The sequence below is a fragment of the Pyrgilauda ruficollis genome, unplaced genomic scaffold, assembly GCF_017590135.1.
Source record: "Pyrgilauda ruficollis isolate IOZ18807 unplaced genomic scaffold, ASM1759013v1 scaffold6, whole genome shotgun sequence".
NCBI lineage: Eukaryota > Metazoa > Chordata > Aves > Passeriformes > Passeridae > Pyrgilauda > Pyrgilauda ruficollis.
In genome coordinates, this window is record NW_024527710.1 from 12,272,491 (window position 1) to 12,287,520 (window position 15,030).

A 15,030-nucleotide genomic window follows, 5' to 3' on the forward strand; every position below is an offset into this window, starting at 1 on the left:
AGCATCCTGTACCATGGCTGCATTAGTGCATCCTGGGCTTGTGGGGTCTGGCACACAGAGCTGAGCTCCCAGACCCAAGGCATGCAGCCTCTGCTTTGCTCACAACTGAATTGGAAAAAAAATATAAATAGTAAATGCATGGCAAGGAATGAACCTCCATTTCAAGGTCTTGAGAAATCCCTGTTTTCACTAATGAAAAACAGTTCTGTGTTATGCAAAGAGGGAGCACACTTTTCCTGACTGTGTGTTTATGGAGTACAATCCTCTCTCAGCCACATCCCTCCTTCCCTGGGGTTAAAGTGCAAGGGACATTCTTGTCATTCAGGCAAAAATCCAACTAAGGGAAGACGAGAAGTGGCATGTGCTGCAAGTTTTGAGCAAGATGAGAAATTTCACACTATCCTGATATCTTCTGGGTAACTGCTTATTTTATGATGACTAATAGGCAATTACTATGGTAATACTGCAATACAACATGTGTGAGGTTTGGAAATGAGAAATTATAGGTAACTACTTTGGACTCATTTCTATGGTAACAAAAAGTAATTGTCATTAAATACCAGTTATATTGCTGCTGTACCTGGTAATTATAGATTTTTTTATCCCCAGTAACATAAATAAAACCAATAAATTTATTCAAAAGGTCCACAATTGTTTACTTATACATTGCTATATGGAATACACAATGACAAACACCTAATTAGGAAAAATAAACTCCATTGAGAGCTTCATCTTGTCATCTGAGATGGATACTCTGTTTTTCAATTTAAGGAAATTCATGAATTTCACATCTATTAAATGAAGTTAAGGGGGAAAAAAAAATCTTGTCTGCCAGAAAAATAGGTGAAAAATAATGATAGTCTGCATGTGTACAGCTCTGTCTTACAACTGAATAAGTGATAGCAAAAACCACCGACATGTCCAGTCCCCTCAAAAGGGACAGAAATAATAAAATAATTTGCATAAAGTCTACATGTACCTTTACTGTTAAAAAACCTTTATGAATTACATGTGAACATGAATTTTTTACTGTTTCTTCAGTCACAGAAATAAAGTCCAGAAAAACATGTTCAGGATAAATCTGAAATATTTCACCTGATCCAAAGCCTAGTTTTCTGATTACATTTCAGATCTTTCAAAAGGAATGTTTAGAAAAGGTCAGTTGTTAAACAAACCTTGCCTTTAACAAACAAAAAAGAAATAAGATTGTTCTTTATAAAATGCTGGTATGAATTATTTAAAATGTTTCTCAAGCCTTCCCTTTTTTTTTTTTACTTTAAACAGTTTGCTAAATTAGACTACCTTCTACAAACTATTTAAGTCTTTACAAAACTACATTTCTGAGACAAAGATATACTATTTGCTCAAAACATGAAATCCCAACACAGCTTTCATATGGACACTGACACTGTTTATGGTGAATTTGGTTTTCCAGCCTGGGTAGGGCTGGCCTCCTTTCTGTCCACCAAATTAGTCTGTTAACTCCTTACACAAACAAGAGGTAAGGTTCAAAAATGTTGTTGCTGACAGTGAAATGAGAAAGGATTGGAATCAGTGTGTGCCCTCTCCTCCCCATTCACACAAATTCTTGCAGTCCCAACAATCTGACTGGAAGGATACAGCATTGGTGGGATTTCAGAACATTTCAGCTAATTCATGGCTGTGATTTACGGAGGGCTGATACTGTCACAGCTCGCCCAGAGAAGGAGCACAGAAAAGGAAAGGGAACACTCACTGGGGCATGCGACAGAGCCTTCAGAGAGCGGTCAGGATATTTCATCTGCCTTGCCCTGGCATTTCTGGGGTACCTCAGTGAAGAGCTTCCCAGACTGAGCAACACATCCCTTTTGGTGCCAGTGTGGGATTTTGCCTCTGAAAGGTGAGGCTGACAAATTGGAACTAATCTGAGACGGTGTGGTACAGTCATCTCGCCTGCAGGGACACATTTCAGCATTCAGCTGCAGAATGCCAGCTTAAGAACAAGCTCTTGATAAAGGAAAGTTCAGGCCAAGCCTGGGGATGTACGACTTTTAAATCAAGAACACTTTTTTTTTCTCCCCTTAGTCTACCCCCTCCTCCCTGGGGATGGCAATATGATAATGCTGTACTGCAAATACAGGGAGAAAAGTTGAGAAATCTCTCTTCACTGCACTAGTTTTCCTTTATTTCCTAAAGCTGTTTCACAGTTTAATCCATCAGAGAGGGTGAGATTAGTGCTATGGAGAAACTCACAAATATTTTTATTTTTGTGCCACGTTTTTTTAAAACTAAAGCTAAAGTTCAAGTCATGCACTACCCTCAGCAAAAGGAGTCTTTCTATTCAGGTGAGAGCTGAGGACAAGTTGCCAGCTAGAAATGCAGGAAAATTATGCTGAAGACTCTCTTTTAGCTGGGTCAAACAATGGCATCTTCCTGGTCAATTTAATTAACAAGCCCATGCAGCATAACTTCATCCATACACTGTAACTTCAAAGCCAGTTACACTTAGAAGTGTAATGATACCAGGCTTTAAAGACTTAAAGGAAAGGGAGAAGGCTGTCTTCCTGTTCTGGGAAAGACTCTGCATCCTTGGCCACAGCAAACAGCAGGTACCTGTCATTATTCTGCATTTCAGGAGGAGCTGGGTATAATCATGCAGCAAGAAAAGGACTTGGAGGGTGATTTTTCCACTGAAAAAAGTGTTTAAAAAACAAAACCAAACAAAGCCTACAAACCTTTTGTTCCAATTGTGTATAGACTTTCTATGCATTCTGAATTAAGGAGCTGCTTAATCTGCCCTGCACATCCCACAAGGCACCTTGTCTTTTCATTCCTAATTGGAATAAAATTGGAATAGGAATAAAAATTCTTAAACTCTTGCATAAACTTGAATAAATCAGTAAAGTCTAGCATCCCATTTCCATGCATCCTGATACACTGAGCTCTGACATCCATTTCCATGACCATTTCTTTTAGAGCTACTTGAATATACATGCAACACATAAACAGCTTTCCTCACAGGTGAGTCTGTGCTTTATACTTGCAGCCCCAAGCTCACTTGTTGCTGGTGATGAAAATTTCACCACATCCAAGTCAGAGTCACAACCCATTTTGTCTGTTCTCTCGAGAATGAGCAGCGGTTTGTGGAAAACAGACAATTCTTGGTGGCATGGTTGCAAATGTGGCTTAAACTCCTAAACCTCAGTTCACAACAACAAAGGAAGGAGGATTTTGGATGAGAGCACAGGACTCACACCCTCAGTCAGTCCTGCATCCCCAAAAATGGCAATGAAGAAAATCTCCCCAGATTAGCTGCTACCATATCACTCTGGCTTGGTGAGTGGTTGCTTCCTGTCCTGGTGCCAGGAGAACAAGTCCATCCCATCCCATCCCATCCCATCCCATCCCTTCTCCCAGAGCTACTGACACTCTCAGGCTCCTCATGGTGCCCACTGTGCCTGGCATTCCAGAGGACAGCCAAGTGCATCCAATAGTGCACTTTGCCAGTTGTGCAAGGCTGTGCACTGGTGGGGTAAAAGAAAATCCTCTCCCACACTGGCAGGAGATCAACTTACAAACTCAAGCATGAGGTTTAATTACCCATTTCATTATCTTAGCTTGCATAGTCTGAATGTGAACCTCCAATGAACCAAAGAAATAGTCACCAGCTGCTGCTTTGAGAAGGAGGGAGATAACAGGAAGAAGTTCAAATGCCTAAAACTGCTCTTGCTGCATGTGGCACCCCTGTTTGCAAAAGCAGGGGGTTATCCCCAGCCAACAGATCTGTGTTAGACCCCACTATGTGGAAAATTCCGAAAGTCCTATTTATGTGCTAATCTGAACAAAGACCAAAAGAGATGAAGCAGAATTATCTAGCCTATCACTGAGAAGCCTCAGAGTTAAATTTTCAAATGCAAGCAAGTGATCCTTAGAGATTTTTTTAGACATTCATCCAGTAAATTCAAGTAAATAAATTGTGATGTGCTTGTGGATTTTGTATGAGCAGGAAATAAAGTGTCTGCTGCAAATTATTCACTCAGCACTAGTTAACTGCAATGCTGGCACATTACTAGCCTTTTTAATATTTTTCTCAAGATAACAGGTAGCATTTTGCTTATTATCCTCATTTTTAAGTTATTAGTTACATTAGGCCATTTGTAAATACAGTGAAGAACTGCAAGAAAATCAAATGGTTTTTTTCAACTAGCTCATTAAAATTCTCTTTAGTTCAGGAGGGCTGAAAATCCTGCATATCATGGAAAGTGAAACCAAGAGTACACCATCAAGCTCAGCAATTCCAAATTAATTCACATGCCCTTTCTCACTACCTGGCTTCCCAAAAGGCTTTTCAAGTTCTGAGCCATATGAATGCCTATAAAAAGCTGCATGTCTCTGAAAAACTATAAATAACAGAGCAGGGGAAAAACCCTACAGGGCAAGTGAACTTAAGGGGAAAACAAAAGCTGCTTAATTGCAACTGGAGTTTGCTTGTGTGCAAGGAACATGGAAGAAAGGAAAGCGATGTAGCACCAGATTCTAGAGCCATTTTGGGGCTTTTTTCCTGCATAGTGACAGATCCTGATAAATTCCTGGTGCTGTCTGATGCCACCACTGTAGTATCACTGTCTGATTTGGGATTTGCCAAGAGCTGGGTGAGGATCAGTGCTGGGTAAATATCACTGCAGCTGGAAGGACACCACCTGGTCTGTGAAGTTTCACTCAGAACACCCAGAACCACTGTGGAAATCACCCCCACAACTCCCTGCTGCTTCAGCTTAGCAATGAACAAAGAAAAGCAGGGATAAGGAGCACAGATCACAGGATCACAAATGCTGGAAAAGACCTCTAAAACCACGGAGTCCAGCCATTAACCCAGCACTGCTAATCCATGTCCCTAAGCACCACACCCACACATTTTTTTATCACTTCCAGGGACAGTGATTCCGCCACTGCCTTGGGCGGCCTGTTCCAATGCCTGACCACCCTTTCAGCAAAGATTTTTTTTTTCCTAATACGTAATCTAAAACTCCCCTGGCAGAACTTGAGGCTGTTTCCTCAATAAAGAGCTGCTAGCAGCCCCATTTTCTGCACCTTCTATCTTCCTCCTCAGTGGTCTCCTCACCCATGCAATAACCCAGCCTTATTCTGCTTAGCAATGCAATACTTAATTATTTCAAAGCTCAAGGTAGCCTGGCTACAAAGTGAATTGTGTTATTTAGTCTTGCACTGTAAGCAAAACCACATGCAGTATATTTCATTTCTCAGGGGCTTCTCCAGAGAACTGTGTGGTACATGTAATTGCCCCCACAAACAAATCATCAGCTAATCAACTGCTTTTCATTATCACCTCCAGCAGCACATTTATTTTGTAAATAAATGCATTAAGAGCAAACAATTTTAGGGAAAACAAAAGATTATCTGAATACGATCTCAACAGAGGAGGTGGTAAAGTAGTAATTCAAATACTGAAATGGAGCAAAATTAGCATAGGGTGGAATGATTATTCCATTCCATGTATTCCTATCTATTACAGTACAATAACAGAGTGAAATCTGTGACTTTAATGGATAATCTGGGTAGTTTAAGGGAGCTGTGATTGACTGACACATTTACATAGAGGCTGATGAGCAGCATAATGAGTGCATTTATGCAACACAGCTAAGGTCTGACTCTAAGCTGACATTAACTCCTACACTTGGGGGAGGCCTGTAGAGCAGATACCCTGCTGTCTTGGAGAGTTGCTCTCTACCTCCTGAAACAAACAAATTCCCTATTTGCCCCTTTCCTAGGTGGGAATTTCAGGAAGAACATGGCCATGTGAGAATCTCCAGTTGAAGAGGAATGAATTGAAACAAGCCATATAAAATGCAATGACAAAACAGTGCAAGGTGTACAAGACAAATATAACAATATTAGGTTCATTCCCCACCTGTACCATACCTGTAATTTCCTAGGTAAACTCCATCAGGATTGAGCATGGGGGCAATCTTGAATACCAGGTGGTCTCTCAGTACTTTTGCAATTGGATGGTGGCTCACGAGGAAATCAATTATACCTGAGAAAAAAAATTAAAAGGAGTTTGAAGAGGGATGTCTGTGACATCAATGATTTCCAGATATCTACTTGAAATTTCACATATAAAGATTAGAATGATGATTCCTCCTGGCTCCTGGCACTGCTCCTGCTTCCAACAGAACAAACCACTTGCAATCACATAGCACCTGCCACCTGCTTAAAACTCCAAGAACTTTAAGGAGAGAAACCTGAATCTGTCATCATAATGCAAGTACACCACAGCTGCATAACCAGAGAGTGTCGAGTTTCCATAGAGGGAGAAGTTACTGCTCATCAGCTAAGCCACCAGAACAAAACCTTTCTGCTCCTAAAGGAGAAATGAAGATACCCCTCACACCAGCCTGCACAGAGTTCATCTTGTGAGTGGAAATTTGTTGAGATGAGCCATCTCAAATCCGTTTCAGCATACACCCAGACCTAGCCATGACATATGCACACAGATTTTAGATCACCTGCACGTGTGAAGAGGAGTAAAATGCCTCACAAAAATTGGGAGAGTGGCATAATATGTGCACTGGGCACAGAAATATTGTGCCAGTGGTGGACTGGAATTTATGAGGTCATATTCTTCACTTCTACACTCATAAAAACCAGGAGTAACTCCACCTCCTCAGCTCCTTTGGTGTGGAACCCAGGCAAGTGATGGGGAAGCAGATCCTAAATGCCCTTCCCAGCACCAGAGCCTGCAGGAGCTCCTTCTTCTTGGCCTCGTCATTGCCTCAGGCCAGGGCTGGTGCTGGGGCAGGAGACAGGAATCTGGCAGTTAAATTCACTGCTCATCCCTCCCTCCACTGAGTTGGTACTGACAGAAATAGCTTCCAGGGAATTAATGTCGAGATAAATTGAGTTCCTGTGTAATCTCAGGACACCCACAGATAGGTCATGACAATTTGCTATTTATTGTAAGGTCCATCCTGTGAAGCAGGAACCATTTACTGAATTTCCCCAGAATAAATCAATCACTACGGTCTAGTAACAGGATAAAATTAAGCAGAGAAAAATTAAGGCTGCTCATCAGTAAAATTTCAGTAATGGTGAGCTCTATTAGAGTGTGGAATTGTCTCTCCAGGGTAAGAGTGGAATCCCATCATCAGAAACATTTAACACTGGACAGGGTAAAGCCTCAGGGAATAGCTATAACAAGCAATAATTCAGCATAGAAGGGATGGCCTGGGCTAACTAGCTGACTTCAGACCTGATTTTTTTGTGGTTCAGTCAAAGTATGAAAAAAGCCTCTAAACCCCATGTTTGTGCCAGGTTAAACACATTTGTTTACAGCTTGGCTGAAACATGCATTAAAGATGAAACTAAAATCTCACATTCTGCATGACTCCTTCGTTCAGCTAATTTCTTAAGGCCCACTTTGTATTTCAAATACCAGAAAGTCTGAAGCTAGGCTGCTGTTGGAATGAATTCTAATTTTCTGAGGCACATGGAGAAAAATGAGGCTTCTGAAATGTCTGAGATGATCAAGGTCTAGTTGACTCTAAACATCAGCAATTTTTTCGTGTCTCAGTGACTAATTCTGAAGAGGAGAGAGGAACTTTCCGTAACCAGGTCCTGCACTCGAGAAGAAACTAAACCTGAATTTCTGAGGCAAATTAGCATATACATAATTATATTTCTCAGGAAATGTTCCTGCAATTACCTCCTCTCGATGAAGGAAACTGAACATCAATCTGCTTTTTGGCTGGTGTTGTGACTTTTGTTCATTATCCAGCAGCAAGAACACGAAGGAACGACGGGGACACAGTTGGATCCTGAATAACCAGATTTCCTAACTGTATGCAAACACAAAAAGCTTAGCTATGTTAAACTGCTGCTCTGACTGTTTCCTGGCAGTGTCTGAAACATAATCCACAGTACTCACACCTGGAGGGCTCAAAATCACTTAAAGGGAAACAACCCCTCACTTGGTCCTTGGTTTCTCAAGACCCTGTGCTGGTTTTAGTTTTGAAGAGCTTGCAGCTTGACTCAACTAGACTCAAACATCACATCATTTGTGTTTTCTGAAACACTTGAAGGAGTTATTCAGAAATCAGTGTGTCCAGAACAAGTTTTATCCCAGGTTAGATAAGGCCCTTCAAGTGGAAATAAAACCAGCACAAATATCGCATCGTGTGCATTGTGGGTCATTCAGCAAAGGCCCTGGCAGCACAGCAGGCAGGCACATCCACAGCTCCTCAGGCAGCAGGGAGGACTGGGAATACCTCAGGGGCAACAGGACTGCTTTTCTTTCAGGAGGTGACACAAGAGCCCAGACTCACAGGGCTCTGCTGTGGCTGTCACGGTGCCAGTGGAGAGGCTTGTCCAGGCTCTGCTCATTCCCCCCGGTACTGCTGCAGCCTCGCTCACAGAGTTTGGCAGCAGCATCTTGGCAGCTGGAAGCTGCAGTTCTCAGCTTCAGCAGGCAGTTACTTTTCCCCAGGAAAGAACATGCAGTGGTGTGGAAGGCTGCACATGAACATGCAGTGGGAGAGGGTCTGCTGTGCCTGATTCATGCTGCGCCCACCTAAAGGATCTTGGGCACCCAGAGCTTGGTGTCAAACATGACCCAGCATCTCCCCAGGCACCCCAGTCTGCTCGGGCTGCTGCAGCCAAGTTACCCATCAAAAGGAGATTTACTCGATTCTCTTACTTAGCAGACAGTCAGTTAAGCCTGAAGAAGCCTTACCCCATTGTGAAAATACCAAGGAAAAGCTAAAAAAAGCTCTCAGAATTCTAACCTGGAAGAGGCAGTTCTAAGGAGCATGAGACAAAAACATACATTTAGATATACAAACCTCACCCTAAAATTATTGTAAGTATCCAAATAATCAATACAACTAGGAAATAGCTTTGTCTTTCAGAGGAACCCAAAAGTTCTGGACTGTCTGAATAGTTGGGATCAATAATGTTTAAAATAAAAAGACAGATATCAGAGTATTAAACAAAAAATACCATTGCCAAGAACTTGGTCCTCCTGTTAATAAATCAATACAAACTAAATTTTACAGCTCCTGTAATCAGCAAGAGACATATCAGTGTATCTCATTAGGCCAGGGTTAAGAATTTGGCAGCAACAAAAGCCCATTTAATATCATTTACTTCAAGGCAGACATGGCAATACAACAGATGCCCTAATTTATTTGTTGATCTTTGTATTAAAATAACAGTTTGCTGGTAAACAGGAAGGGTAATGATGCCAGTCACCCTTGTTAGTGGCTAATAATTGCTTAAATTGTCCACTAATTGACCTGTGGTACTGTTGAAGCACTGGATCATGTTGCAGGGCATGAAGTAAACAGGGCCACTGTAATGTTACTTTAGAGAATGACTTCTGGAAATAGAACTACTTATTGCCATAAATTTTCTTTTCACAGATGAGCAGATTAATTGGTCTGCCAATTAGTCTGCTATTAAAGAAAAAAAAGGGCTGCCCACAGATTGGTTGGATCTTCGAACTGTAGCCCCAGTTTGGGTCAAAGGAAATAATCCAATCTGAACCAGTCACGTCAGCTATGAAAAATAAGACAAGCATTATTTAAAAACACAAACCTCTGTGGCTGGAGATCAAGGAAAACAGCCAAATAATGAAATATTAACTCTTCAAGAGACTTCAAAATGAAATAGAGAATGTGATGGAATGGGTCTACTGAGGCACATTACAGTATGGAAAAGTTCTCCAATTAGAAGAAGCTAAACAATATGGATTATTTTCCTCTCAAGCTTTCTGGAAAGCAATTAAAATCTTTATATTTCAAATAGTAATGTGCAATTATAGATGCTGCCTGGAACCAGAACAGCTCAGAAATCAGCATTCAGCCATGACACAAGAAGAGGCTTATTCATAGTCCACTAAAAATCCACCAAAGTCTTTACATTAACTTCAAGGAGATTTTCATATTTGCAAGCAAAATGGAAGAAAGAATTGAAAACAAAGAAAATGGAAAACAATACTCACAACTGCAAGCATTAGAGACACAACCATATTGACTTAAAAATGTCAGACTGTTAAAAAAACTGATTTCTTGGTAAACCCAGTTTCACTAAACTGCATTAAATCTGGACCAAAACCCTTCTACTCTGAGTCACTTCCTTATCATTATTCTTTCTCAAGGCTGCATGCACTTCTTCAAATTTCTCCTGCCTTCTGCAGCTCAGCAGCTCTCACCTGCTCCAATGTTAGTTCCTGTGGCATCTTTCTGCCCAGCTCAAATTATCTGCTGGTTCTTCTCAAGCAAGTTAATCATTCACTGCTCCATAACATGTCATTTCCACTGTTCTGTCACGACATTTCCTCAACCAACCTACTTAAACTCTGTTTAAACTTCCTGCTGGCTCTAACATGACCTCTCCACATTTGCTCCTTCCAAAGAAAAGCCAGCCTTATCCCCTGCTTTTTCCATTACTCCATCCTTTCACCCTCAGTCTGACAATATATTTAATTGTGCAACTATATAATACATTTGCCCTGCTCCTATTAGTGAAAATCTAATCAGCACAGATCCTAATGCAATATGGCAACTGCTAATGCAAACATACCCTGCACTGTATCTAGTATATGTCAAGAAAGAAGTGATTTATGTTTTCAGACCCATTTCCTAATTCTGAGTAGCTGCTGGTACCCTTCAGTCAGCTCACCCCAGCCTGCAGGTTAAAGAGAATGTGACAATTGGGCTCTAACAGCCATGGGATCTATTCACTGGAAAATAAATGTAAAGGAGTCCCAAATGCTTATGCTCATATGAAACCATTGAAATGTACTGTTAAAGGAGACTGAATCCAATGTGAGTGACACTATAATTATGTTTCAGTGGAGAGTAAGAAAGCAAAAATGTGGGGTTGGGCTTTTTGGAGAGGTTTTTTAAATGTTATAGTGTAAAAAAAAAAAGGTGATAATGGTCAAGCAGTTACAATATCCTGTCTCCAAAAAACAAGAACAATACACAGAATAAATGACAGCAAGCCAGCACTGTGCCTCCATTTGGCTGAGAAATGTTTCTCCTTCAGCAACAGGGCCCTCAACTGTTCAGCCTTTGCTGGGTGTCATGACACTGCAGGAAAAAAAACATCAACCAAAACAAAAAACCAAAACATGAAAAAGACAGATGGACTCTCTTCTCCACCCCAGCATGGTGGGAAAGGTGTCACACTCCCACTGAACCCTGCCCAGCAGAGGTCACAACAATGCTGTGCCAGGGTGGGCTCCAGAGAACACACAGCTGCTCCATCAGTGCAGCCCCCAGCTGATCAGAGACCAACAGGCAGAAATGGTCCAAAAATGCCTTATTCTGAAGGGCTTCAATATTCAGCACGACACAAGAACAAAAATAAAAGCATGTGAAGGGTGATAAACGAGCAGAGCTGACTCAGAGTGAGGTTACTGACATGATCTCACATCATGCTGTCACCAAAATTATTCCTACAAAAGATCATCACAGAGGGGTCCATATGCACAAGACCATCACAGATGCTGACTCTGCCCCTCCTTACAGTTCTGCTCCTCCCCCTAATATGGAAAAACAGATTGATAAACTCAAATGTGTTTTGTTTGTAGTATTTCACACTTTTTTAGAAACACGTTTCTTGGACAGGGGCAGGGGTGAAGAAGGGTGATGCTAACATCAATCCAGAAAGAATCTATAGATTTTGAATGATTTATTAATAGGTTGCTTTATCTTTCCAAAGGCCCCTTTGGAATCCACGGCAAAACCAAGGTTTATTTCATCAAAATTATAAAAGCTAATAGGGCTGGTGAAGAAGCACTGCAAAACTAGAACAGGCACCTGCTTATGGTGTTAGGTGAAGGAAAATTGATGTCTGAATTATGTCACCAGTTTCCATATTCCCAAACTGGTGTACATCTGCATGCATATGCCTCTCTCTCAATAGTTTCTGCAACTGAGACTGGGGAGATCCAGAGCAGTGTCTGTTTCTCCTCTCTGGCCATCCTCAGCACACCTGGGTGCCAGGCGAGGGAGGGCAGGAGTGCTCGCTCTCACAGGGATGCAGCACCCTGCACAAAACCTGAGTGAGCATCCCTCAGACCCCGCTTTGCAGTCAGACTCTTCTCCTGCTTTCTCTGCTGATGTTCAGACTTGATTTAGACTTCCCCCAGGAAAGGCTCAGAGGGGACCTGCACAGGCCTGAGGGTGGCACATGATGAAAAACAATCTAGGTTTTTGAAAATGCAGAGAAGTGAACAATTTTCCCCAGTGGTTCCTGTGGACAGGAAGGTCTCAAGGGAGACAACAACTAAACAACAACTGCCCATGGCAAAACACATCAGAGCCAACCAAGGCAGGTGGGACAGCTCTAGGAAGGACATTCCTGTTACATTTTTTCTGAAGGGTACAGAAAGAAAAAGGAGTATCTCTTGATTCTCTTGGAGTATCAAACCTTTTGATCACACAGCAATTTGTCCCCAGCTAGACAGGTAAATATTTCAGTGCTAAGTAAGATCTTGTTGCATGAGTTTGGTTGGTCAAAAGCAGCCCAGAAAAAGTCTGTAGGTTCCCATGGTCATTTTGTTTGTTTTTTTTAAAACCTGCAACCATAATTGCTATTATATAAAAAAACAACCTAAAAAACCAACCAACAGTTAGTAATGGTACACTGTGCACAGAGCCCCACTTCACCTATTTTAAAAGAAGTTTTAATCAACCTGAGACAGAAAAGTTGCACACCTAAGGATCCAGCTGCAATAAGCAGATTGATTAGAAACACAACAAGCTATATTATGGCATGTTTGTTCTTTTATTTACCATTTAGTCTCTCATCTATTCTCTGCTGTAACTCTTGGTCTCTTCAAAACACAGGATTAAAAGCAAAGGAAATCTCAAATAATGGGATAAAATGAATGTGCAGGAAATGAATGGGTGAATTAGATTACAGCAGATGAAACACTGAGGTCTCAAATGCAAAATGCAGGGAGTTTATTTAATTTGTTACTCTTTTAAAATGAAAATATGCTCACTGACTTGAATTAGTAATTTTCCTGTTCTAAGATATGTTAGGCCATTACAGCTAGGCATGTTTCCAGAGCAGTGAAATAAATGGAAAACAGCCAGCCTCCCAGGGAACGCAGTCCTCACTGCATTTTGCCAACCTAGTGGAACAGTGCTAATGTCAGCTCCAGAGAAAACCATGCTTCTGCTGGAGGGGCTGCCTGCAAAGGAATTGAGAATGACTGGCAACAAATACTTCAAATGGCAGAGCAAGGCACTGTGGATTTTCTCCAATTTTAATGTGCATGGTAAGCACAGACAGTAATTGATTTAAAGAAGATTTTAAAAACCCATCACTCCTGATCATTCCCTCCCTCCCTCCCTCCTCCAGTTAGCCCAGGGTTTCACAAAGAATTAATCTGGAATTTGGTGTGGCTGGAGCACAAATCCATGGGAAGCAATGGGAACAACAGTCTGGAACCTCCCAGCTGGGTTCTGTCAGTATGAGAGAGAAGACGCTCTGCCAGTTACTGACCCAAGTCAGGGCATCCCAGCCAACACCTCCATCCCTCCAGGTTTCCCAGATTTCTTCTTTTGCATGTAATGATCTACCTGAGGGGACTGAAGTGTCTGGTGGAGGACCACAAGTGTGTGACAGCCCTCTGCAAGCACATCAGCAGATCAGAGGGCGTGGGGACAGTGAGTGCCCTGTGCTGCTGCATCACAGCTCTGTGATGAGATGACTCTGACCACCCTGTACCCAAACATTTCAACTGCTTTCCAGAATTACATAGTCATAAAAATCCTTCTCACACCATTGTAAGGATACAGGAGACATTTCTGCCACCACAGCCTCAAATGAAATTTGGCATCTATTCGGGTTGCAACTTCAATGAAGATTTGGGAAAACTGTGCCATAGTAAAACACTCTGGGACTTGTAGGTAAGGAAATGGACCATATGACACCACGAGGCAGACCCTGTTTGCCATTTTAATGTGTCTGATAATTGGACAGGACTGACTGGGATGGAAACCATAAAATTTATTATGGATATTCCACGTAAAGGAGGCACATTTACACCACTGCCTTTCACGTGCACTATCCTACTATTTTTGAGAGACTTCTACATTTAGACCATGCAAACAAGGCCTCAGAACACCAAAGAGTTCCAGACCCTGACACTCCAGATGCATTTCAAACAGGGAGAATACACAGTGAAATGGATGTGACTCGAATAGTCAGTCACAAATCAGCAGTCTACAAGTACAATCAGTTCAGTGTAGAAAGTTGCTAAGTGATGAGTGTTTGGGATTTCCTATGTATTTTTATGAGCTGTTGCTCTTTCCTCATAAAAAGATTCACATCTGCTTTGAAGGATATGTGGCTGCTGGTGCTTGGCTGGAGCACAACATCCCAATTCAGTGCTGAAAAGATATAGATATACATTGCCAGTAAAACATAATTAAAGTTGGCATTCCCAGTGACTGGGATGTGGGACCAGGAGCCAGAATGCCAGATCTTAGTCTCTAGCACTGCTGATTTTTTGGCAAGTTGCTACCAGAGTCTTCTGTCTTAGTGTGTTCAACTTGAGATAGCAGTGGCCAGATTTGCAGGGCAGCAAAACTGGCATCTCTGGGGCCAAAACCAGCAGATGGATTTTCCAAACAAACTCATGAAAGCTCATTGGAGCCGACTGCAGTTGGAAACATGGCAAGTGGCCACAAAATGCTAGGTGTTGAGTAAAATTCTGAAACTTTTCTGTTCTTACTCAGCTGTCACTAGTGAGATCTGAGCCACTGAGAGTCCATCCCCAGCCCACTCTTCCCCAAAGGTAAGCACTTTCTGAAAATCAGTCCTGTAGAGGTCAAGATGGAAACACTTTTGGTGACAGAGACAACCAGTGTTGCTGGGCAGTTCAAAATTGCAGCCCTGAGTACTCTCACTTCTGCTCTTTTCTTTTCTTCCAAACTAGTAAGCACAGAAAGGAGTGCACAAAGTGTTCCACAAACTGTAGCTGGTTCTCAGAACCTCACAGGATTACCTGGA

General features: G+C 41.8%; 1 protein-coding gene across 1 annotated transcript in view; it reads right to left on the reverse strand.

Annotated features, from left to right (window-relative positions):
• AGBL4 (AGBL carboxypeptidase 4) overlaps window positions 1-15,030 on the reverse strand; it is a gene marked incomplete at its 5' end in the record, with an annotated part of 879,139 nt that overhangs the window by 175,575 nt on the left and 688,534 nt on the right. Inside the window, one exon of the mRNA XM_041483183.1 lies at window positions 5,920-6,034. Coding sequence (XP_041339117.1) covers window positions 5,920-6,034 — 115 coding nt within the window. The remainder of the gene's footprint in view (window positions 1-5,919; window positions 6,035-15,030) is intronic.